This window comes from Schistocerca gregaria, chromosome X (genome assembly GCF_023897955.1).
Source record: "Schistocerca gregaria isolate iqSchGreg1 chromosome X, iqSchGreg1.2, whole genome shotgun sequence".
Lineage (NCBI taxonomy): Eukaryota > Metazoa > Arthropoda > Insecta > Orthoptera > Acrididae > Schistocerca > Schistocerca gregaria.
This window is the reverse complement of record NC_064931.1, coordinates 693,693,941-693,718,865: the sequence shown is the minus strand read 5'-3', so window position 1 is coordinate 693,718,865 and position 24,925 is coordinate 693,693,941. Positions and strand designations below refer to the sequence as shown.

At 45.7% G+C, this 24,925-nt stretch overlaps 1 protein-coding gene across 3 annotated transcripts in view; it reads left to right on the top strand.

Moving 5' to 3' along the window:
* Nucleotides 1-238: 238 nt before the first annotated feature.
* LOC126297692 (ras-related protein Rab-3) overlaps nt 239-24,925 on the top strand; it is a 757,051-nt gene continuing 732,364 nt past the window's right edge. Inside the window, exon 1 of one of the 3 annotated variants that reach the window (XM_049988812.1) lies at nt 239-316. In XM_049988812.1, the coding sequence (XP_049844769.1) occupies nt 284-316 (33 nt within the window). In that variant the 5' untranslated portion in view covers nt 239-283. The remainder of the gene's footprint in view (nt 317-24,925) is intronic. The other 2 variants (XM_049988810.1, XM_049988814.1) reach the window with 2 other exon arrangements.

The window sequence follows — 24,925 nt, the reverse complement described above, 5'->3', positions numbered from 1 at the left end:
CCCGAGGCAGGATTCGAACCTGCGACCGACAAGGTAACAAACTGTGAGCGAGTCCTGGCTCCTTGACTGCTTCACAGTAGCTACAAATCCTGTGGAAGGTACGCGTCCAACGCAGTGTGTCGTCGGGAATTGTTGGCGGGCGCGCTGACTCAGCAGGTGTGGTTCTAGGCGGTCGTAATAACGTGAGGAACAGCTGGCAGCGAGCGGCTGGCAGCGTGCGGCGGGCGATAAGCGCGCCACAGGAAGGCGGAAGGGAAACAACGGCGCAGTCACAGCACAGCCCATGGCGCGACGCGTCGTCCTGCTGCCGCACCAGGTAAGTACTGTATTATACTACCTCACTAGTCGCGCTTTATCATGCCTAGCGCGACACGTTTCAGGAATTTATTCCTATTTTCAAGTGTGGTTATCTATCACACTGAGTGCTTTATGTAAGATCGTAGTGGCTGAACCGTGATGGTTTGTGCATGTGAAAGTGAGTAATGAGTCCGCCTCCGTAGCGTAGCGGTAGCGTTTCCGCTTGTCACGCAGGGGGCCCGGGTTCGACTCCCGTCAGAGGACTGGGTGTTGTGTGTCTTTCATCATAATTAGCCCGCAAGTCTCCGAAGTGGCATCAACTAAAAAGGACTTGCAATACGGCGTCCGAACTTCCCCGCACGGTGCCTCCCGGCCAGCAATACCACACGCTCATTTCAATTTCTGGGTAATGAAGGAGGCACTATAGTTTAAGGCCATAAAATGACTACGCGACAACAGAAGCGGAACAAGGCATACACTGACATCACTTACAATAACAATGTAAACTGCTACAGTACCTGAAAATTGGAATAAACTCCTGAAACGCGTCTAGTTTCCTATGAAAAAACGTATTAGTGCAGTACTTTTTTTATGTAAAACGTTATTGAGATAGTTGCTGGCCGTAGAGAAAATTCGTTGATGGTGGCTGAAAGTTGTTAACACTTTTTGCTTATCTGCAAGTCATATGTTTTGATTCGTTGTGAACGACTGCGTGAAGTGCTCCGACAGATTTAGCACTTACGGTCAACGTAATGAACAGATCGATTTCGGTTCATCTCGATGTCAGTCCTTCGTATCAGCGACATGTACATATATCGTACATCAACTATGAAAAATACGAGAGAGAACGACTATGTAACTCTTATCAAAACCTCGTAGAGGTTTTTCTTTTCACAGTTAGTGTTAAATAACGAGGCTATGTTTCATTTAGGTTGAAACATGAACCACAACAACTGAAGAATATGGGAAACACAGCAGCCACGTATCACAGTCGAGGACGGCGTAGACTTTCCAAAGCTTCATGTGTATTGAACTCTTTTTTCCGGATAAGAACTACGGCCATTTCTTCTTCGCGGGAAAACGTTTACAGGAATCGGTTTCCTGGATATTTTGCTGATCTGACTTTTTCTACGACAGCGAGAGCATGCCGAAAATTTGATTTTTCAACGGGACTATACACAGCTGCAGTGGAACCTACATTAAGAGAATTTCTAACCGATGAGCTACCTCAGCGATGGATTGGCGTACGAATCTCGCATTACAGCATGAGATTCCAGTGTCACCTAATTATACGGGATGTGCCCCCTCTTCTAACAACGTCGGTTGAAATCCGACGCGATATAGCAAAGGCAGTGGATGCAGTAATTCCAGACAAGCTCGCAAAAGTGAGGGAAGAGTTTGACTCTCGTCTGGATGTTTTGTGCCTATCGTGTGTCCAGTGGAGAGCACACCAGAGGTTTGTGAAAGGTAAAGGAAAGCTTTGACCCTAAACGTAAATGTAAAAGGTACCTCAAGGGTGGGTGTGCATCCATGTAAAAGATAAGCCCTTGTACAATCGGATGGTGTTTTCCCCAAGTTTACGACTTCATTCGGGTAGAAGATACAGTCCTGCGAAACCGGATGAATCTGTGGAACATTCTGTGCTATCAAAGGTAGAAATACTGTACTGCAGTAAAATAGTAGCACCTCAGTGTGGGTCTAGTAAGATTTACGTAGTTTTTTTCCCAAGGAGGTGGAGCCCCTCCACGCCAACACCGGCATGATGGCCAACTCAAAAGGTCAACTGCCACCTCTGCATAAGGGCTAGTTTTCACTAAAGTGAGATGTCGCAGGATGTGGGTACTGCGATGTTTGCGTACGCCTGGTTAAGGTTAACCATTAATACGCGCTCGTCTGGAGATAGATTGGGTCGAAAATCGAACGAAGGGTAGCGGTTGGAAGGGCAGAGGAAAAGAAGTGACGAGGCAAGGGCCAAGCGAAAAAAACCTCTGCGATAGGTCGGGTAGTAAGAGCAGTAGCGGATGTCTTGCTGCCTGCGACAGGTCATGCAAGGGTAGGCTTTGTTCGTAATGGGTATCATGCATGTCGATACCTTTGACGTTGTGTGGTGCTGTTACTAGGAGGCTGCCACTCGGTGCCGGTGTTGATCTCTCGGTCAGCATCAGCATACCTGTAACATTTAGAGTCATCACTGTTTGGTGTCCTGTAGGCTGTATATCAGATGCACAGTGTAGGGTGATGTTGGCAATTTGTTTGTGCGTTAGTGCGCGAGCTCGTCGGTTTCCTTGCTGTAGCCTGTTGGTCGGCTTTAATAGCAGCTGGTATATCCTGTCAACGTTGCTGGTACGCAGGGGCTTGCCGACGTTTGTCTCTCATTGGTGTATGTTAGCTTGCCATAGGTGGTTATGCCCTAGCTAGTAGTGTCTTTGGTTGCTTATGCTTCCACCTATGGTTGTAATCATAGTTTCCCAGAGTGAGGATGAAAGGATTGTTAGTGTGTCTCCAGTTCCTGTATAGTCATGTGGCGTGTTTTTTTGAATACTTCCTTGAGGGTTTCAATGAGATTTTCATTGTGAAGATCCACGGTGCGCGTGTGGCGTGGAGCGTTGCTGATGATGCGTAGCACTTTGTTCTATATGAACTGTAGGCGGCGCAGGCATGTAGGAGCTGCATATCCCCAGACGGCAGCTGCGTACGTCATCAGAGGTCTAATCAGTGTCATGTATATGGACCTCTACACCCTCCTATTCAGTGTTCTCTCCCTGTCGAGCATTGGGTAGAGTTGTTTGAGCCTCTCGTGCGCTCTGTTAGCAACGTATTCGTTGTGCCCCCTCCCGCCCCCCGCCCAACCACTCCCATGTACGTTTCCGGTCCAGCCAGACACCGAGATATCTGACTTTCTCTCGGAAACGTATTGGGCATGTATGTAGTGTTTTCTGTCTACTGTGTTGATGTTTCTGCAGTAGTTTCGGTCTGCGTGTGAACAGAACTGCTTCGCACTTGTCGACGTTTACTTTAATACGCCATCGTTCCAACCAAGGCTCGGCATGTCTGAGGACCGTCTATATGCGTCAATTAATTTTCGACGGTTTCCAATCTTGCGCAAGGATGGCTGTGTAATCCACGCAGATGGCTAACGTCGTGTTTTGTGTTGCTGAGAAGTCGTTAATGTACAGGTTGAACAAGATTGGCCCTAGGATGCTTCCCTGGGGTACTCCAGCTTAAATATCGTGTTGTGTCGATTGTTTGCCCTGCACGTCAGTGTTGAAACATCTGTTGGTGAGATATGAGTGTATGAGACGTAAGAGTCTGTCCGGGAAACAAGCTTCGCTTAGTTTGCTTATAAGGCCGTTGTGCCAAAGACGGTTGATAGCTTCTTTGATGCATAGGAATACGGCCCCTGTGGCTTTGTTCATGTTCTAGCCGTGTGTAATACGTTCGACTACGCGGAGGAGTTAATGTATTGTTGAGTGGTGATTCATAAAGACGAATTGCTCCGGTCTAAGGGTGTCATTGGCGATGCAGTGCCTAGTGATGCGTTTGAATATTATCTTCTCAACAATCTTGCTGAGCGAGCACAGCAGACTGATGGGTCGGTAATTTTGTGGGAGGGAGTGATCTTTCCCTGGCTTCCTGAACGTCAGGACCTTGGCCGCTTTCCAGAAGTCAGGGAAGTGTTGGTATTTTAGAATGGCTTTCGTTGTGTGTGCAAGGTATTCTACGGGTCTATCCGTGAACTCCTGGAGGACACAGTTTTGAATGCCATCAGTCCCAGGGGATTTCCTAGCGTTGGTATGCTTGATAGCCCATGTAATTTAATTTGTGCTAGTGCGTCTAATTTCGTCGCGCGTGGGCAGGGCTACAAGTCGTGTAACCTCCTGGCCGGTTAAAGCGTGAATACCGGATCTGAAGGAGCCAGATTCAGCATGCAAGACGCTGCAAGTGTTGTGGCCACAATCTCTGCCTTCTCCGTCGCGGAGTAAGCTGGACCGTCTGGTCCTTGTGGAGTGAAAATGTAATGTTTCTCCATTGTGAAGTGTTTGGATAACACGTTAGGAGGTGTGGTATCTAACCCTGCGAGCTTGTGTCCCCATTATTCGTTTAGAAATGTTTGTATTTTGTCCCGTATTACACCCTGGGGTCTGTTGACGTGCAGTTTACAGAATGGGCGACTTGTACGTTACCAGTTCTTCTGAGACGGTTCCTCATTGAGGTAAGGCCCAGGATTTCCTGGGGCAGGGCCGTTGAGTTTTTTTATTGTGATGTCCATAGAATGGCGTCAGTCATTGCGTATTGGACGGCAGTAGTAAGAGCCTCCACAGCTTCATCAGTTTGTTGCGTGTTATTAATTTTGTGGGTGTCCACGTAGTACCCCCCTTTTCAACTATTCGTAATTGACGTACTGCATACGTACATAATATGCATGAAAGAACTCGTTGGAGATTTTTCTAATAATGTAATATAGCTTTACTTAATCTCCATTTTAGTTTTGCTAACGTACAATGAAAAGTGCGTTAGATGTAGAACAAACGTGAACTTCGTGCTATGCTTCAGATGCTTATTTTGAAATTGCATTTGTTGCCTTCATTAACTCACAACCAAATTTTCACCTTCAACCTAGTCTACACCTAGGAACTACGCTACACATCAGTCTGTCACCACAAACAGGATTTCGAGGGGAACACTATCATTCCTGAACTGTGAGTCCTACGTAGGTTACAAGAACAGTACAAAATTTCATATTTCTCAATTATTTTGCATCAGTTTACAATTTTACGGTCATAGTTTTTACAACTCATACAAAAATTGTGTTGTTGATAGTAACAGCAGGCGTGGTGTAGCAAAATAGTGGTGCTTTGGATGTTCGTCCTTAATCAAAACAACAAGGTAAACTGAATTTTTCAGTTAACTAGCATCGTCATTTAATTTTGTTGTTATACTCCGTATAACACATTCGAAAAAAAATATTATTAATCGTAACTGTGGTCGTGGAACATGGTTATGGGTTTAGAGCCAGAAAAATATAACAAATTTTCAGTTTTTCATTTTTTTAGCGCGGTTGTGAATTGCGTAACTGGTGTAATAAATTTGAAATAGCGGTCAAAGGTCAGTGAAGTACTGACACCTAGCAGAAAGAGGTACCCATACTGCTCCATAAATATTACCACTATTCTAGTCCCGAGTTATTTATGTGGTTATGACTGATTCAAGTTAAAAAGAAACGTTTTTATGGTGCCTTAGTCGAGACACGAAATGCTTTCTATAATTAAATAAATTAAGAATGGAGTACAAATTAAAATTCACTCTGCGGTTATGTGTAATTTGCTGGTTTAGTTGTTCGATAAAAGAACTGCTATGACATTAGCAGATAACATTGTGAAAAATTATCAACATCTTCTTAGTCTCCCTGGTTCGTCTATACGGCTAAATACGAGTAGAATGACCTTTACAGTCCACTATACGCGTTTCGAATATTACTTTCTTGAAGTTTCATCCGTGGATTCTTCTTTACACTTGTGCCATGGGTCAGCTATACTTTGTTCTCCTATGCAGTATATTTGCGTGCGTATTTCATAAGTTTCATCTGGTGCTCATAATTAAATTTTTAAATGCATGTTTTGTATATTTAGTGCCCACAAAACAAACGCGTTTACGAACATAAGATGGAAAAATTTGAATAGTGTACGAAAATATTCACAATAACGCAAACTGGATTATATAATACAGAAAAATAAAGTGTACCGTGCCACAGACGTGAGAAACAGGCCTGAAACTCTAAAACAGTTGATGAATTGTGTATTACTTCAGAATAAACTAGCTGAGTCACTTTTATAGTTCTTTATTTCCAGACCTCTTATTTAGGGTCGACACTCTGCTATCATACATGTGTCAGAGCGCGGTGTTGCGGTGTGCAAATTTCCCGATTTTGATTGTTCCACTTACTGCAATCAAAGGCAATGATACGGAAGTGTATTGTTTCAAGAAGTTTCACGCATACAAGTGTCTGTCATTTAATACCTTTACGTAAGTTTTTCGCGAATTTAGTTTCAAAATACTTACAATAAACACACACACACACACACACACACACACACACACACACACACAAATTTTATTCATTGTTTCTTTGCAAGAGTCTCACATTCTTTTTGTGAAATACTTAAGTTAAAACTAGAATAATGACGGATAACAGTGAGAAGGAGAAAGTATCTAATTATTATTTAACACATAATCACGTTTTATCGAATTCATTGCACTTACAACTCATAGTTTTGCTGGAAACAAGTTGCACAAGCAACTACGCGACAGTTAACAGTCTCACGAAAGCCACAGTTGGGGAATTCGCTACGCTGGACCGAATATATGAACCATGGTCGTGTCCTGAGTGTACATCCTGTGCTGCATTTATTCTAAGAGTACAGTTCAGTGTGCCAAAAGTTTTTGCTCTTAAAGGCGTTTTCCACAGTTTGTTTTACAAAGACTGTTGGTAATTCTTCAGACCTTCAGAATCACAGCATATTATTTTCTAATGTTTCTGTGATTATAGAATAATCTTTGGGTTATCACAACTGTTAAAGTAATGTGTAAGTTTTAAGGGAAAAAAACAAGATAACGTGTTCGAATTCCGATGCTCTTTGTGAAAACCACGCTATCAATGTTCTTATAGAAGGAAAATAGTAACTATCATACTGTGATGTAATGTAATCAGTCACGTATTTACACAGGTAAAACGATTATTGGCTTTGAAGTGCCCCGGTTTGAATGAGGATTTCTTTGATCCTCTTGGATATCTGTTGAACTGACCGTTCATCCGAACTCTTCATATTCTCCACTTACTACACCGTGAATGGCCCCAAATCGCAAATAAACGCAGAAATTCAGAGTTAAACAGCATTCGGAGAGGACGACTTGTGATACACTGTGCAACACGGATCTGTTACGTCGGATTCATAAAGGACCGAAATGCTCGTTCGGGTCATATGATTACGTCAGTGTTCTGCCGAAGCAAGTGGGGACTCAGTGAAAAAGATGCGAGGCAGTGGACGACTTAGCTATCCGCCTCTGCCACTCACTAATGGCAAACGTATGCCATTAATTCTCCTCGATGATGATGTTTGCAGTAACAACAAAATGATTACAGTGAATAATTACATTCACTACTATGTTATAAGAAAAACGACATTACATTGTATCAGACGAAGGTGTAGCTATACGTTTATGTATTGACTTACTAATGCTGCCATGATGAGGACCATCAGGCCCACTCCCACGCATCAACAGACATTCAACATACACTACTGGCCATTAAAATTGCTACACCACGAAGATGACGTGCTACAGACGCCAAATTTAACCGACAGGAAGAAGATGCTGTGATATGCAAATGATTAGCTTTTCAGAGCATTCACACTAGGTTGGCGCCGGTGCCGACACCTACAACGTGCTGAAATGAGGAACGTTTCCAACCGATTTCTCATACACAAACAGCAGTTGACCGACGTTGCCTGGTGAAACGTTGTTGTGATGCCTCGTGTAAGGATGAGAAATGCGTACCATCACGTTTTCGACTTTGATAAACGTCGGGTTGTAGCCTATCGCGATTGCGATCGCGGCATTGCTGCTCGCGTTGGTCGAGATCTAATGACTGTTAGCAGAATATGGAATCGGTGGGTACAGGAGGGTAATACGGAACGCCGTGCTGGATCCCAACTGCCTCGTATCACTAGCAGTCGAGATGACAGGCATCTTATCTGCATGGCTGTAACGGATCGTGCAGCCACGTCTCGATCCCTGAGTCAACAGATGGGGATGTTTGCAAGACAACAACCATCTGCACGAACAGTTCGACGACGTTTGCAGCAGCATGGACTATCATCTCGGAGACCATGGCTGTGGTTACCCTTGACGCTGCATCACAGACAGGAGCGCGTGCGATGGTGTACTCAACGACGAACCTGGGTACATTTCGGATGAATCCAGGTTCTGTTTACAGCATCATGATGGTCGCATCCGTGTTTGGCGACATCGCGGTGAACGCACATTGGAAGCGTGTATTCGTCATCGCCATACTGGCGTATCACCCGGCGTGATGGTATGAGGTGCCATTGGTTACACGTCTCGGTCACCTCTTGTTCGCACTGACGGCACTTTGAACAGTGGACGTTACATTTCAGATGTGTTACGACCAGTGGCTCTACCCTTCATTCGATCGCTGCAGGATAATGCACGACCGCATGTTGCAGGTCCTGTACGGGCCTTTCTGGATACAGAAAATGTTCGACTGCTGCCCTGGCCAGCATATTCTCCAGATCTCTCACCATTTGAAAACGTCTGGTCAATGGTGGCTGAGCAACTGGCTCGTCACAATACGCCAGTCAATACTCTTGATGAACTGTAGTATCGTGTAGAAGCTGCATGGGCAGCTGTACCTGTACATGCCATCCAAGCACTGTTTGACTCAATGCCAATGCGTATCAAGGCCGTTATTACGGCCAGAGGTGGTTGTTCTGGGTACTGATATCTCAGGATCTATGCACCCAAATTGCGTGAAAATATAATCACATGTCAGTTCTAGTATAATATATTTGTCCAATTAATAGCCGTTTATGATCTGCATTTCTTCTTGGTGTAGCAATTTTAATGGGCAGTAGTGTAGAATCACGGGAAGGGCAAGCTTTACGCTACGAAACATCTGTCGATAAGTATCTAACGTTTTGAACACACTAATCACATAACATTGTAACCTCCCCACAAAATACCAAGTGTAACCTCCCAACAAAATAAAGTAATATGAATAATACTCTCATTTAGCGTAACTACCCAACAGTGAAAATATAATACAATGTGACAAACCTATAACCTTTCAATAATTGACAGTCAATTTAACGTAGTAAATTTTGGACGTCAGCAATGCTGCGTCATGGCCCTGATACATCATTCTGAATAAACTGAAAATCTTACGTTAATTAGATGGCCGGATAACGCGTATATATCTGCTCCTATAAGAAATTTTCCTGGCGCAGCTAAGTGCAATGCTGGCCGATAGATTTGTCTTATAAAAAAGGAAAGAACTGACTTTTCTTTTCAATAATCGGGATGGCCAAAGATTGGAGAAATTAGTGAATTCTTTAAATTGAGATGAATGTCAAAAGTTACTTTTTATGAGAAAGATTATTATTAACAGATTTTTTTTAAACATTTACATGGGACTTGATGTAACAATACTACATATGTGCGAGGCTGCTTTCACCTTATCCTACAACGCTCAGGCTCCGCCATCGCTGCACACGACCGGCCCAGCCAACACGGTACACCAGACACGACTGCTCGCTAGCAACAACTTACTCCTACTGCTACACAGTTCCTACTGCAGTTAATACTGCTCTTTGGTCTCATATTCTCTTCTAGCTTACATATCGCAGGCAGCGCGTGAGCAATACATCGAAATTACATCAGCTCGAGTGCGCTAGCAACAAATTCTTTAATTATGGACCTCTTACAACATAATAATTAAACCTTCCTTATATTCGGAATGAATTCCGTGGTAAAAATCTGTGCTAGATGTGACCCGCAAGGGCCCTTGTATTCGTAATGGCGTGGAAGCCAACAGCTTTCGAATGTCATCTTGAGGAATTTCTTATAAACACTCGCTGTGTCGCTTCGTGAAGACTTGTGGCCGGAGTTAGGTAACAAAGTACTCGTCTTACCATCGCATCCCACACATGCTCTATCAGTCAAGCCAAGGACCCGCACATTGCCTGAAGGCGTTTGTGGTGGTCTTGGATCATCCTGTTGGAATTTGCCATTTTGTACACTGCTCGTGAAGGGCATTGAGCCCCCTTTGAACAACTGCCAATCCAGTCCTGCTGCCATATGCTATTGCTCCACCACACGGTGACTGCACAAGTTGGGAGAGGCGTGGATCTCGAGAATAGCTGCTTCGTATGAACTTCGTTAGGTCGTGTATAGACACGTTGACATGAAACAGAAGCTACCTTCAGCACACTGTGAAACACCTGTCGGTATGTATCAAACGTTGTGGACACGCTAATCACCACGTAATGCCATTCAATGCCGCAGGTGGCTCTGTACAGTGTAAGTCTGTCCTCCGTAGCAAACGACGCATTACAACTAGAGATCTCAAACCATATATCAGTAATCTGTTCTGGCCGGTTCGTGGTGCCACTCTGATTGTAACCTCTTCAAGTATTTCAGTTTCCGTCATCCGTCTGTGTGTCAGTCGAATAATCCTACGCATTTCTCGTGTTAGTCTTTCTGAAAAACTCCGCGCTTCTCTTTTTGCCACACTGGTATCCTGAATCTGTGTCATCACCACTAGTTTTAGAGACATTGGACTTTGTGATCTGTCGGTAAGGTGCATCCTAATGTCTACTCTCAAAGCCCTAAGGTAACGATAAGGTGCACGCGCCAGTCCTCAAGTTGTTATGTGATACAATCTCCACCTGGAAAGTTTCAGTTACGTTAGACATACCAAACAGCCTCATGTGCTCACACCATTCTTAATTTACGGGAATGGCTATTTTTCTCTACTGAAAATAAGCTGGCGTAAGGATGAAATTATCATAACACATACCACAGCCATGGGAACACTGGAGTATCATCTTCTTAGCTTTCGGTCAAGGTGTTCATATTTCGCACTTTCTGTTTACGTCGGTTTCTTTTGCATTATGTTCATTACAATACATATAAGAATTCTTTAATTTAATATGGACTCAAATATATAGAAATCGTAAATAGAGGGGACAGTAGTAGGTACATCAGGAAAAAACAAAGCTTATATTCGTTCATGAAAATGAAAAGCATAGAAAAATTGCAGGTAGGTAGACTGAAGTGAAGGGCACAGGAAGCAGTGTACGTAATAGAAGTGGTGGGAGAGGAGAAGAAAGACGACCATAATAGAACAAGTAATGAAGACATGGGAATGGAAAGTGGATCGTAGAGAAACGAAAACAGAAAGAACCGTAACTGGAGAATATGAGAACACTTGTTTTTACTTTTGACAGAGAGAACTGCATCTAAATCTACATCATTCTCCGTTTGCCAACTAACTATGTGTGGTGAAGGGTGCTTTTGGTACCTCTGATATTCCTACGCTGTTCTACTCTGCGAAAGTCGCGTGGGAAGAATGATTGCCGGTAATTCTACGCATTAGCTCCAATTTTCTTGTCGTGGTCATTTAGCGAGAGGTTTGTGGGAGGAAGTAATATATCCGACTCTTCCCAAGAAAGTGAGCACTCGAAATTTCAGTAGTAAACCTCCCCGTGATGCAAGACGGCACTCTTGTAACGTCAGATACTGGAGTTTGTTGAGCATCTCCGTGACGATCTCGCGACAACTAAACCATCCCGTTTGATCTTCTCTATCTCTTCTGTCAGTGCCGCGGGTGGTAGCCGCGCGGTCTGGGCGCCTTGTCATGGTCCGCGCGGCTCACTCCCCTCCCCCCCCCCCCCGCCCCCCCATCCCCCATCCGAGGTTCGAGTCCTCCCTCGGGCATGTGTGTCGTCCTTAGCGTAAGTTAGTTCAACTTGGATTAAACAGTGTGTAAGCTCAGGGATCGATGACCTCAGCAGTTTGGTCCTATAAGACCTTACCACAAATTTCCAATTTTCTGTCAGTTGTACCTGGTAAGGATCCCATACTGATGAACAATACTCAAGAATCGGTGGAACAAGCGCCTTATAACCCACTTCCTTCGTGGCTGACCTACATTTCCTTAAGATTCTAACTATGAATCTTAGTCTGGCATCTGCTTTTCCTAATATTTGTTTTATGGGGTCATTCCACTTCAGGTCGTTCGGATGGTTACTGCCAGGTATTTTATGGAAGATTCTATTTCCAGCAGTTTGTCATCAATGGTATACTTGTACAGTAGTGGATTTCTTTTTCTACTAATGCATAACATGTCATGTTTATTGACGTTTAGGATGAACTGCCAGAGCCTGCACCATTCATTAATCTTCTGCAGGTCTTTCTGCAAATCAGTATTGCCTTCTGTCGTTGCTGCTTTCTTATACACAACCGCACCATATCCGAACAATCTTAAACAGCTTCCGACGCTTTCTTCACGATAGTTTACATACATTGTAAAAAAGTAACGTAGCTTTCACACTTCGTTGTGGAACCCAGGAAATTATCTTTAAACCTCTCGATTTCGTTCCTTTAAGGGCGACGTGTTGAGTTCTGTCTGTAAGTAGGTCTTGAACCCAGTAGCAGTTATGGTCCGAGAGCCGACAAGTTCGTATATTTTTTCACTAACCGGCAGTGCGGGACGGAATAAAATGCCTTCCTGACGTCAAGGAGCACGGAATCACCCTGTTCGCCGTTGTCTACAGAGCTGTGGATCTCACAGAGGTACAGAGTGAGCTGAGTTTCGCAAGATCTCTGTTAGCGGAATCCATGTTGATTTTTATAGCAGAGATTCTCTATCTCCTGAAGTGTCGTAATTGTTTAGCGTAAGCTATGCAACAAATCGACTTCAACGATGTGGGTCTACAATTATGTGTATCTGTTCTACGGCCCTTCTTAAAAACGGGAATGACGTACATTTTTTTCCAGTCGCTAAGAACCATTCGTTGCTCCAGGGATCCTGTGGTAAACTGGTGTTAGCAGGGTCGCAAATTCTTTCGCTTAATCTTCGTACAATCCTATGATATCTCATCTGGCTCTGATTCCTCTCCGCCACTAAACGAGTGTTTTTCCCCGATCGGTTATATCAGTATTTTCCATTTCGACGGTCGTAGGATGGTCCAATAATTCGGTCTTCTATTATCTTCCGTTTCGATGCCATATGGGCACTGAGTGAAAGAAAAGAGGATTTCGAATCGCTTACTGACTTTAGATAAGACCTAAATGTCTTACGCTTTTTACTTAGATAGTTTGACAAAAATTTTACTTTCAAAGTCATTGAACGCATCTTTCACTCCTCTCCTTACGATCGTTTTCGCTTCGTTCAGCTTTTGTTTGTTAGCAAGGTTTTGATCTCTTGAATCTGTGGCGAAGGTTTCTTTGTTTACCTGAGAGCTTTCTAAGATGGTTATTAAATAATGGTTGGTCGTTTCCATCTCTTAAAACTTTACTTGAAAGATATTTGTCTAAGGCATATTGAACCTTACTTTTGAATTTTTTCCACTTGTGATCTTCATGATCGTCCTATTCATTGAATATTTGATGCTGATTGCTCAGATACTCTGCAACTTGCATCCTGTCACTGCTGCTAAGCAAAAAATATTAATACATTTCGTAACATGTTGCTATCACAGCCTTACCCTCAGTGATAACTTCTATTACGTTAACTGATTCGATAAGTTCAGGGCCGCCCGAAGTGGCCGAGGGGTTCTAGGCGCTTCAGTCTGGAACCGCGCGACCGCTACGGTCGCAGGTTCGAATCCTGCCCCGGGCATGGATGTGTGTGATGTCCTTAGGTTAGTTAGGTTTCAGTAGTTCTAAGTTCTAGGCGACTGATGACCACAGATGTTAAGTCCCATAGTGCTCAGAGCCATTTGAACCATTTTTTGATAAGTTCAGGACTTTGTTGCTAGGAGGTCTAAGATGCTACCTTCACAAGTTGGTTCTCTATCTGCTCGAAGTAACTTTAGAACAAGACATTCGGAATGGCACACGAATCCCTATCTATGGCTCCAGTCTTGACAGCATGACTCTGTCAATCTATACGTGGCAAGTTCAAGTCACCTCCCATTACCAGAGCATGGCCAGGAAAATTAAGGATTTTCTGCACGTTCTCTTCGAGGCGCTCCATCTATTTAGCTCCTGCCACAGGCGGTCTATAAAAGCATCCGATAACCGTTTTTATCAGATCATTTATGCTTAATTTCACCCAGATCAATTTACATTCGGAAGATTAGATTAGATTAATACTAGTTCCATGGGTCATCAATATGATATTTCGTAATGATGTGGAACGAGTCAAATTTTCCAATACATGACATAATTAAGTTAATTTAACAACATAATTAAGTTAATATAACAACTTTTTCATTTTTTGTTTTTTTAAATTTTTTTTAATTTTTAGTTTTTTTTCTTAATTTATATCTAAAAATTCTCTATCGAGTAGAAGGAGTTGTCATTCAGAAATTCTTTTAATTTCTTCTTAAGCACTTGTTGGTTATCTGTCAGACTTTTTATATTATTTGGTAAGTGACCAAAGACTTAAGTGGCAGTATAATTCACCCCTTTCTGTGACAAAGTTAGATTTAATCTTGAATAGTGAAGATAATCCTTTTTCCTAGTATTGTAGTTATGCACACTGCTATTACTTTTGAATTGGGTTTGGTTGTTAATAACAAATTTCATAAGAGAGTACATATACTGAGAAGCTACTGTGAATATCCTTAGATCCTTAAATAAATGTCTGCAGGATGATCTTGGGTGGATTCCAGCTATTATTCTCATTACACCCTTTTGTGCAATCAATACACTCCTGGAAATGGAAAAAAGAACACATTGACACCGGTGTGTCAGACCCACCATACTTGCTCCGGACACTGCGAGAGGGCTGTACAAGCAATGATCACACGCATGGCACAGCGGACACACCAGGAACCGCGGTGTTGGCCGTCGAATGGCGCTAGCTGCGCAGCATTTGTGCACCGCCGCCGTCAGTGGCAGCCAGTTTGCCGTGGCATACGGAGCTCCATCGCAGTCTTTAACACTGGTAGCATGCCGCGACAGCGTGGACATGAACCGTATGTGCAATTGACGGACTTTGAGCGAGGGCGTATAGTGGGCATGCGGGAGGCCGGGTGGACGTACCGCCGAATAGCTCAAAACGTGGGGCGTGGGGTCTCCACAGTACATCGATGTTGTCGCCAGTGGTCGGCGGAAGGTGCACGTGCCCGTCGATCTGGGACCGGACCGCAGCGACGCACGGATGCACGCCAAGACCGTAGGATCCTACACAGTGCCGTAGGGGACCGCACCGCCACTTCCCAGCAAATTATGGGCACTGTTGCTCCTGGGGTATCGGCGAGGACCATTCGCAACCGTCTCCATGAAGCTGGGCTATGGTCCTGCACACCGTTAGGCCGTCTTCCGCTCACGCCCCAACATCGGGCAGCCCGCCTCCAGTGGTGTCGCGACAGGCGTGAATGGAGGGACGAATGGAGACGTGTCGTCTTCAGCGATGAGAGTCGCTTCTGCGTTGGTGCCAATGATGGTCGTATGCGTGTTTGGCGCCGTGCAGGTGAGCGCCACAATCAGGACTGCATACCACCGAGGCACACAGGGCCAACACCCGGCATCATGGTGTGGGGAGCGATCTCCTACACTAGCCGTACACCTCTGGTGATCGTCGAGGGGACACTGAATAGTGCACGGTACATCCAAACCGTCATCGAACCCATCGTTCTACCATTCCTAGACCGGCAAGGGAACTTGCTGTTCCAACAGCACAATGCACATCTGCATGTATCCTGTGCCACCCAACGTGCTCTAGAAGGTGTAAGTCAACTACCCTGGCCAGCAAGATCTCCGGATCTGTCCCCCATTGAGCATGTTTGGGACTGGATGAGTCGTCGTCTCACGCGGTCTGCACGTCCAGCACGAACGCTGGTCCAACTGAGGCGCCAGGTGGAAATGGCATGGCAAGCCGTTCCATAGGACTACATCCAGCATCTCTACGATCGTCTCCATGGGAGAATAGCAGCCTGCATTGCTGCGAAAGGTGGATATACACTGTACTAGTGCCGACATTGTGCATGCTCGGTTGCCTGTGTCTATGTGCCTGTGGTTCTGTCAGTGTGATCATGTGATGTATCTGACCCCAGGAATGTGTCAATAAAGTTTCCCCTTCCTGGGACAATGAATTCACGGTGTTCTTATTTCAATTTCCAGGAGTGTACTTTGTTCCTCAGTGATGAAATACCCCAAAATATGATGCCATATGCAAGCAATGAGTGAAAATAAGCGTAGTAAGCTAATTTACTAAGATGTTTATCACCAAAATTTGTAATGACCCTTATTGCATAAGTAGCTGAACTCAAACGTTTCAGCAGATCATCAATGTGTTTCTTCCAATTTAATCTCTCATCAATGGACACACCTAAAAATTTTGAATATTCTACCTTAGCTATATGCTTCTGATTAAGGTCTATATTTATTAATGGCGTCATACCATTTACTGTACAGAACTGTATGTACTGTGTCTTATCAAAATTCAGTGAGAGTCCGTTTACAAGGAACCACTTAGTAATTTTCTGAAAGACATTATTGACAATTTCATCAGTTAATTCTTGATTGTCAGGTGTGATTACTACACTTGTATCATCAGCAAAGAGAACTAACTTTGCCTCTTGATGAATATAAAATAGCAAGTCATTAATATATATTAAGAACAACGAAGGACCCAAGACCGACCCTTGTGGAACCCCATTGTTGATAGTTCCCCAGTTTGAGGAATGTGCTGATCTTTGCATATTATGAGAACTGCTTATTTCAACTTTCTGCACTCTTCCAGTTAGGTAAAAATTAAACCATTTGTGCACTGTCCCACTCATGTAACAATACTTGAGCTTGTCTAGCAGAATTTCATGATTTACACATTCAAAAGCCTTTGAGAGATCACAAAAAATCCCAATGGGTGGTGTTCAGTTCTTCAGATCATTAAAAATTTGATTGGTGAAAGCATATATGGCATTTTCTGTTGAAAAACCTTTCTGGAAACCAAACTGACATTTTGTTAGTACTTCATTTTTACAGATATGTGAAGCTACTATTGAATACATTACTTTCTCAAAAATTTTGGATAAAGCTGTTAGAAGGGAGATTGGACGGTCATTGTTGACATCAGACCTATCCCCTTTTTTATGCAAAGGTATAACAATAGCATATTTCAGTCTATCAGGGAAAATGCACTGTTCCAGAGAGCTATTACACAGGTGGCTGAGAATCTTACTTATCTGTTGAGAACAAGCTTTTAGTATTTTGCTGGAAATGCCATCAATTCCATGTAAGTTTTTGCTTTTGAGCAAGTTTATTATTTTCCTAATTTCAGAGGGAGAAGTGGTTGAGATTTCAATTGTATCAAATTGCATAGGTATGGCCTCTTCCATTAACAGCCTAGCATCTTCTAATGAATAGCTGGATCCTACTACACTCCTGGAAATGGAAAAAAGAACACATTGACACCGGTGTGTCAGACCCACCATACTTGCTCCGGACACTGCGAGAGGGCTGTAAAAGCAATGATCACACGCACGGCACAGCGGACACACCAGGAACCGCGGTGTTGGCCGTCGAATGGCGCTAGCTGCACAGCATTTGTGCACCGCCGCCGCCAGTGTCAGCCAGTTTGCCGTGGCATACGGAGCTCCATCGCAGTCTTTAACACTGGTAGCATGCCGCGACAGCGTGGACGTGAACCGTATGTGCAGTTGACGGACTTTGAGCGAGGGCGTATAGTGGGCATGCGGGAGGCCGGGTGGACGTACCGCCGAATTGCTCAACACGTGGGGCGTGAGGTCTCCACAGTACATCGATGTTGTCGCCAGTGGTCAGCGGAAGGTACACGTGCCCGTCGACCTGGGACCGGATCGCAGCGACGCACGGATGCACTCCAAGACCGTAGAATCCTACGCAGTGCCGTAGGCGACCGCACCGCCACTTCCCAGCAAATTAGGGACACTGTTGCTCCTGGGGTATCGGCGAGGACCATTCGCAACCGTCTCCATGAAGCTGGGCTACGGTCCCGCACACCGTTAGGCCGTCTTCCGCTCACGCCCCAACATCGTGCAGCCCGCCTCCAGTGGCGTGAATGGAGGGACGAATGAGACGTGTCGTCTTCAGCGATGAGAGTCGCTTCTGCCTTGGTGCCAACGATGGTCGTATGCGTGTTTGGCGCCGTGCAGGTGAGAGCCACAATCAGGATTGCATACGACCGAGGCACACAGGGCCAACACCCGGCATCATGGTGTGGGGAGCCATCTCCTACACTGGCCGTACACCTCTGGTGATCGTCGAGGTGACACTGAATAGTGCACGGTACATCCAAACCGTCATCGAACCCATCGTTCTACAATTCCTAGACCGGCAAGGGAACTTGCTGTTCCAACAGGACAATGCACGTCCGCATGTATCCCGTGCCACCCAACGTGCTCTAGAAGGTGTAAGTCAACTACCCTGGCCAGCAAGATCTCCGGATCTGTCCCCCATTGAGCATGTTTGGGACTGGATGAAGCGTCGTCTCACGCGGTCTGCACGTCCAGCACGAACGCTGGTCCAACTGAGGCGCCAGGTGGAAATGGCATGGCAAGCCGTACCACAGGACTACATCCAGCATCTCTACGATCGTCTCCATGGGAGAATAGCAGCCTGCATTGCTGCGAAAGGTGGATTTACACTGTACTAGTGCCGACATTGTGCATGCTCTGTTGCCTGTGTCTATGTGCCTGTGGTTCTGTCAGTGTGATCATGTGATGTATCTGACCCCAGGAATGTGTCAATAAAGTTTCCCCTTCCTGGGACAATGAATTCACGGTGTTCTTATTTCAATTTCCAGGAGTGTATATCCACGACGTTTAGAAAATGATTATTAAAAATATTGTCAACTTCTGACTTTTGTTCGTAAAGTTTTCATTCAATTTGATGGTAATACTGTCTTCCTGTGCTCTTGGTTGACCTGTTTCTCTTTTAATATTATTCCAAATTGTTTTAATTTTATTATCAGAGTTGCTGATTTCAGACATGATACACATACTTCTGGATTTTTTAATAACTTTTTTTTTAATATAGCACAGTAATTTTTATAATGTTTGATAGTTTCTGGGTCACTACTCTTTCTTGCTGTCAGATACATTTCCCTTTTCCGGTTACAAGATATTTTTATACCCTTAGTCAGCCATGGTTTGTTACATGGTTTCTTACGAGTAAATTTAACTACTTTCTTGGGGAAGCAGCTTTCAAATGCATTTTCAAAAGTGTCATGAAATAAATTATATTTTAAATTGGCATCAGGTTCATGGTACACCTCATCCCAGTCTAACTGCTGTAGGCTTTCTCTGAAATTTGTAATTGTTAAATTGTTGACTGAACGTACTACTTTGGAGGACTGTTTAGTAGTGCTGAATGGAGCTATGTCATATTTTGTAACTAGCTGTGCACCATGACCAGAAAGACCATCTCAACAGGCTGAGCATTTATCTGGTAAAACTTATCTTGGTCTATAAAGAAGTTATCTATCAGTGAGCTGCTATCCTTTACCAGCCGAGTAGGAAAATCAATAACGGGTGTCAAATTGAAAGAATCGAGTAATGCTTCAAGGTCATTTTTCCTATTACCCTATTTCAGAGAATCTACATTGAAGTCCCCACAAATAATAATCAGTGCTGCGCGGGGTATCCGCCGGTCTAGCGTCTTGCCATGGTTTGCGCGGTTCCCCTCCCACCCCCCCCCCCCTCCCCCACCCACCCGTCGGATGTTCGAGTCCTCCCTCGGGCTTTGGTGAGGGTGTTGTCCTTAACGTAAGTTAGCTTAAGGTATATTAGTAGTGTGTAAGCCTAGGGGCGATGACCTCAGCAGTTTTGTCCCATAGGAACTTTCCACAAATTTCCAAATTTCGGAATCTGTGATAACCTCGCTAGATATTATTGAATTCTTTACTGCTATAAATTTGCTGCCACCATTAGCGACCAATGTATCCTTAGAATAAATATTCCAATCTGAACTTAGGATTTCGTTGCTATTCACTTCAAGTTTCAACCAATTTTCTGTTCCTAATGCTACAAGGGCGCTGTAACAAACCTTCAATAAGCATTTCTAATTCTGGGATCTTTTCTTGAATGCTCCTGGCGTTTACTAATATCTTATTGACCTTTTCTGTGTCCGATCTGCAAGGACGTGAATTCCATGATATCATTGTGGCTCTTGTAATTCGTCTTTGATACCAAGGGAAGGTTTCTCTAAAAAATAAATAAATATCCACATGCACGTCACACGTACACTGCTACCCTATTAGCCGCTTCGTGCGTGAAGTCGCGCCTGACCTATTAAGGGAATCCCACAGTTCTGCACGCGATAGTCGAGAAATTCGCATCCGATAATGTCGCACAGTCGTCTGAGCTGCTAGTTAGATCTTCCACTCTGCTGCAAACCCGAGGACCACGATCGACACTGGTGCGATGCTATAAATAATCAGCTTAGCTGCACCCTGCATGCAATGCTAGTTGCCTTCTCCAAATTAGGCATCCTCCGAAGGGAGTCTCGGATGGCATCAGAACGCGAGCGGCAGGCGTCATTCGTGACGACTCGTGCCACTATCTGCGGTCAGTTAACAGCCAGTGTGCTCGATAGCCGCCGGCAGGGACTCCTGCACGTCACGGACGATATCACCTGCGAACATACCGAGTGCACACTGGTATTCTTTCCCGCCATGTATGCTACATCCCTGACGGCCGCGATTACCCACCTAACAATGGAGCTCCCAATGACCAACATACCCACCCTCTGCACTTGTCCGGACGGGACGGGAAGAGCAGCCGCTAGCCCAACAAGAGAGGAATCCGGTGCTGGCTCGGAAGTAGCACCTCGTACCTGTAGCTAAGGCGTTAGGTGCGAACTGTGCTGCCTGTTGCGTATTGGAAGACGAAGCGACAGCGAGGTCACCAGGGGATTACAACACCAAAAGTGTTGCAGGTCTCCCGTGTCGCCATAGCTTTCAGTATTAGCCAGAAGCCTGTCGAGTGGGACCGATGCAGGTTCCAACTGTTTACGGCCAGCGGCCAATTCTCCTTGTGCCCGCTCCTAGGAAGCACAGTCCCTAGCCGTATCGTACTGAGTAAAATGTCGATATATACACTACTAGTACAGTGTATATCCACCTTTCGCAGCAATGCAGGCTGCTATTCTCCCATGGAGACGATCGTAGAGATGCTGGATGTAGTCCTGTGGTACGGCTTGCCATGCCATTTCCACCTGGCGCCTCAGTTGGACCAGCGTTCGTGCTGGACGTGCAGACCGCGTGAGACGACGCTTCATCCAGTCCCAAACATGCTCAATGGGGGACAGATCCGGAGATCTTGCTGGCCAGGGTAGTTGAGTTACAGCTTCTAGAGCACGTTGGGTGGCACGGGATACATGCGGACGTGCATTGTCCTGTTGGAACAGCAAGTGCCCTTGCCGGTCTAGGAATGGTAGAACTATGGGTTCGATGACGGTTTGGATGTACCGTGCACTATTCAGTGTCCCCTCGACGATCACCAGAGGTGTACGGCCAGTGTAGGAGATCGCTCCCCACACCATGATGCCGGTTGTTGGCCCTGTGTGCCTCGGTCGTATGCAGTCCTGATTGTGGCGCTCACCTGCACGGCGCCAAACACGCATACGACCATCATTGGCACCAAGGCAGAAGCGACTCTCATCGCTGAAGACGACACGTCTGCATTCGTCCCTCCATTCACGCCTGTCGCGACACCACTGGAGGCGGGCAGCACGATGTTGGGGCGTGAGCGGAAGACGGCCTAACGGTGTGCGGGACCGTAGCCCAGCTTCATGGAGACGGTTGCGAATGGTCCTCGCCGATACCCCAGGAGCAACAGTGTCCCTAATTTGCTGGGAAGTGGCGGTGCGGTCCCCTACGGCACTGCGTAGGATCCTACGGTCTTGGAGTGCATCCGTGCGTCGCTGCGATCCGGTCCCAGGTCGACGGGCACGTGTACCTTCCGCTGACCACTGGCGACAACATCGATGTACTGTGGAGACCTCACGCCCCACGTGTTGAGCAATTCGGCGGTACGTCCACCCGGCCTCCCGCATGCCCACTATACGCCCTCGCTCAAAGTCCGTCAACTGCACATACGGTTCACGTCCACGCTGTCGCGGCATGCTACCAGTGTTAAAGACTGCGATGGAGCTCCGTATGCCACGGCAAACTGGCTGACACTGACGGCGGCGGTGCACAAATGCTGCGCAGCTAGCACCATTCGACGGCCAACACCGCGGTTCCTGGAGTGTCCGCTGTGCCGTGCGTGTGATCATTGCTTGTACAGCCCTCTCGCAGTGTCCGGAGCAAGTATGGTGGGTCTGACACACCGGTGTCAATGTGTTCTTTTTTCCATTTCCAGGAGTGTAGTTTCAAAAAATACAAACAAAATAGTCAGGCATAATTTTGTGTTAAGGTGCTAGTCGGCATCCGGTATGTTCCGATTAGCCAAATGTTATGTTATCGTTGCTAATGATAAATCGGTGGAAGGTGGCTAGCGGATCTGACGCCGTAGGAATCTGGACAGACAAGCAAAAGATGGTTGACATGAGTACACTTTATGTAAATACAGTATACTGTACTAAGCTTGTGGGTGAAGAAATGCTACATTGTTGATAGCTTGTGGCAGAAACGGCTAACTATACTGAAGCGCCAAAGAAACTGGTACAGGCTTGCGTATTCAAATACAGAGATATGTAAACAGGTAGAATACGGCGCTGAAATCGGCAACGCCCATGTAAGACAATAGGTGTCTGGCGCAATTGTTGAATCAATTACTGCCGCTACAATGGCAGTTTATCAAGATTCAAGTGAGCTTGAATGTGGTGTCAGAGATGGGACACAGCATCTCAGAGACAGCGATAAAATGGAGATTTTCCCGTACGGCCACTTCACGCGTGTGCCGTAAATGTCATGAATACGGTAAAACATCAGGTCTCCGACATCGCTGCGGCCGGAGAAAGATCCTGCAAGAACCGGAACAACGAGGACTGAAGAGAATCGTTCAACATGACAGAAGTGGCACCCCTTCCGAAAATTGCTGCAGATTTCAATGCTGGGCAATTAACAAGTGTCAGCCTGCGAACCATTCAACGAAACATCATTGATATGGGCTTTCGGAGCCGAAAGCCCACTTGTGTACCCTCGATGACTGCATGACACAAAGCTTTACACCTCACCTGGGCCTGTCAACACCGACACTGGACTGTTGATAACTGCACACATGTTGTCTCGTCGGACGAGTCTCGTTTCAGATTGTATCGAGCAGAGTGGATGGACGTGTACGGGTATAGAGACAACGTCATGAATCCATGGGCCATGCATGTCGGCAGGGGACTGTTGAAGTGTTAGAGGTTCTGTAATGGTGTGGGGCGTGTGCAGTTATCACGATATAGGACTCCTGATACGTCTAGATGCGACTATGACAGGTGACACGTACGTAAACAAAAAATGGTTCAAATGGCTCTAAGCACTAACATCTGAGGTCATCAGTCCCCTAGACTTAGAACTACTTAAACCTAACTAACCTAAGGACATCACACACATACATGCGCGAGGCAGGATTCCAGGATTCGAGCCTGCGGCGTAGCAGCCGCGTGGTTCCGGACTGAAGCGCCTAGAACCGCTCGGCCACCACGGCCAGCTCGTACGTAAACATCTTGTCTGATCACCTGCATCCATTCATGTACATTGTGTATTACAGTAATACAATGCGACTCCCCACACGTCCAGAATTGCTACAGAGTGGCTTCAGGAACATTCTTCTGAGTGTAAACACTTCCGTTGGCCACGAAACTCCCCTGACATGAACATTATTGAGGATATCTGGGATGCGTTGCAACGTGCTGTTCAGAAGTGTTTTCCCCCCATCGTACTCTTAACGGATTTATGGACAGCACTACAGGATTCATGGTGTCAATTCCCTCCAGCACTGCTTCAGAAATTAGTCGAGTCCATGCAACGTCGTGTTGAGGCACTGTGTGTTAGCGGGGGCCCTACAAGATATTAGGGAAGTGTACCAGTTTCTTTGGCTCTTCTGTGTATAAGCAGAGGCACGACACGGGAATATGCTTCAGTACACTGAATGTTTGTCAGTAGAGGTACCAACAACTCGGTATAACTTCGACAACAGGTAGGTACACGGAAGTAATCTCGTATTGGGAGCCAGATGGTCAGGTGACAGCCGCTTATAAAACTGTCTGGGCAGTCTTCATTGTTTGACGGCCTGGAGGTTCACCCCCTGCGGGCCCAGGGGTTAGAATAGGCCCGAGGTATTCCTGTCTGTCGTAAGAGGCGACTGAACGGTGCCTCACACCTTTTGGCCTTTATGTGATGGTGCCCTGTAGGGTTTGACCTCAATTTTTCAAACTTTTCTCGAAGAGCAAGCCAATTGGGGAAGGGCGCCTTACATGTTGCATCGTGTCGATCATGCATTGAGATCTTTAGCCCACTTACTCGTCGTGGCATTGCATTCCCGCTAATCCTCCATCTCTTGAGCGAGGACACCTTCCTGGGTGCGTTTTCCTCCACCCACTATGCAGTGTCGTTTTGTGCGCTGACGATAACCATGGAATTACTTGCACCTAATATCCAGCACGGTAGCCAGTCTATTGTGGTGAGGCCGCCACGTACCCTGTTGGTTGTAGCCCCCTGACTGCGGATCGCTCTGTTGATGCCTGCACTTAACTCCCCACGTATGACAAGGAGTAGATGCCCTTCACCCTGGGGCATCGGGACTCCCGACAGTGGCCCTCCTGCTATATGGCCTTTGCTGTGGCTGGGTGGCGCCTGTGGGGAGGCCCCCCTGGTCGGAGTGGGTGGAATCAGGGCAGATGACGTGCAAAGAAGTGTACCACGTCATCACTTGCTGGTGATCAAACGCCAACAGTCTCTAAGTGT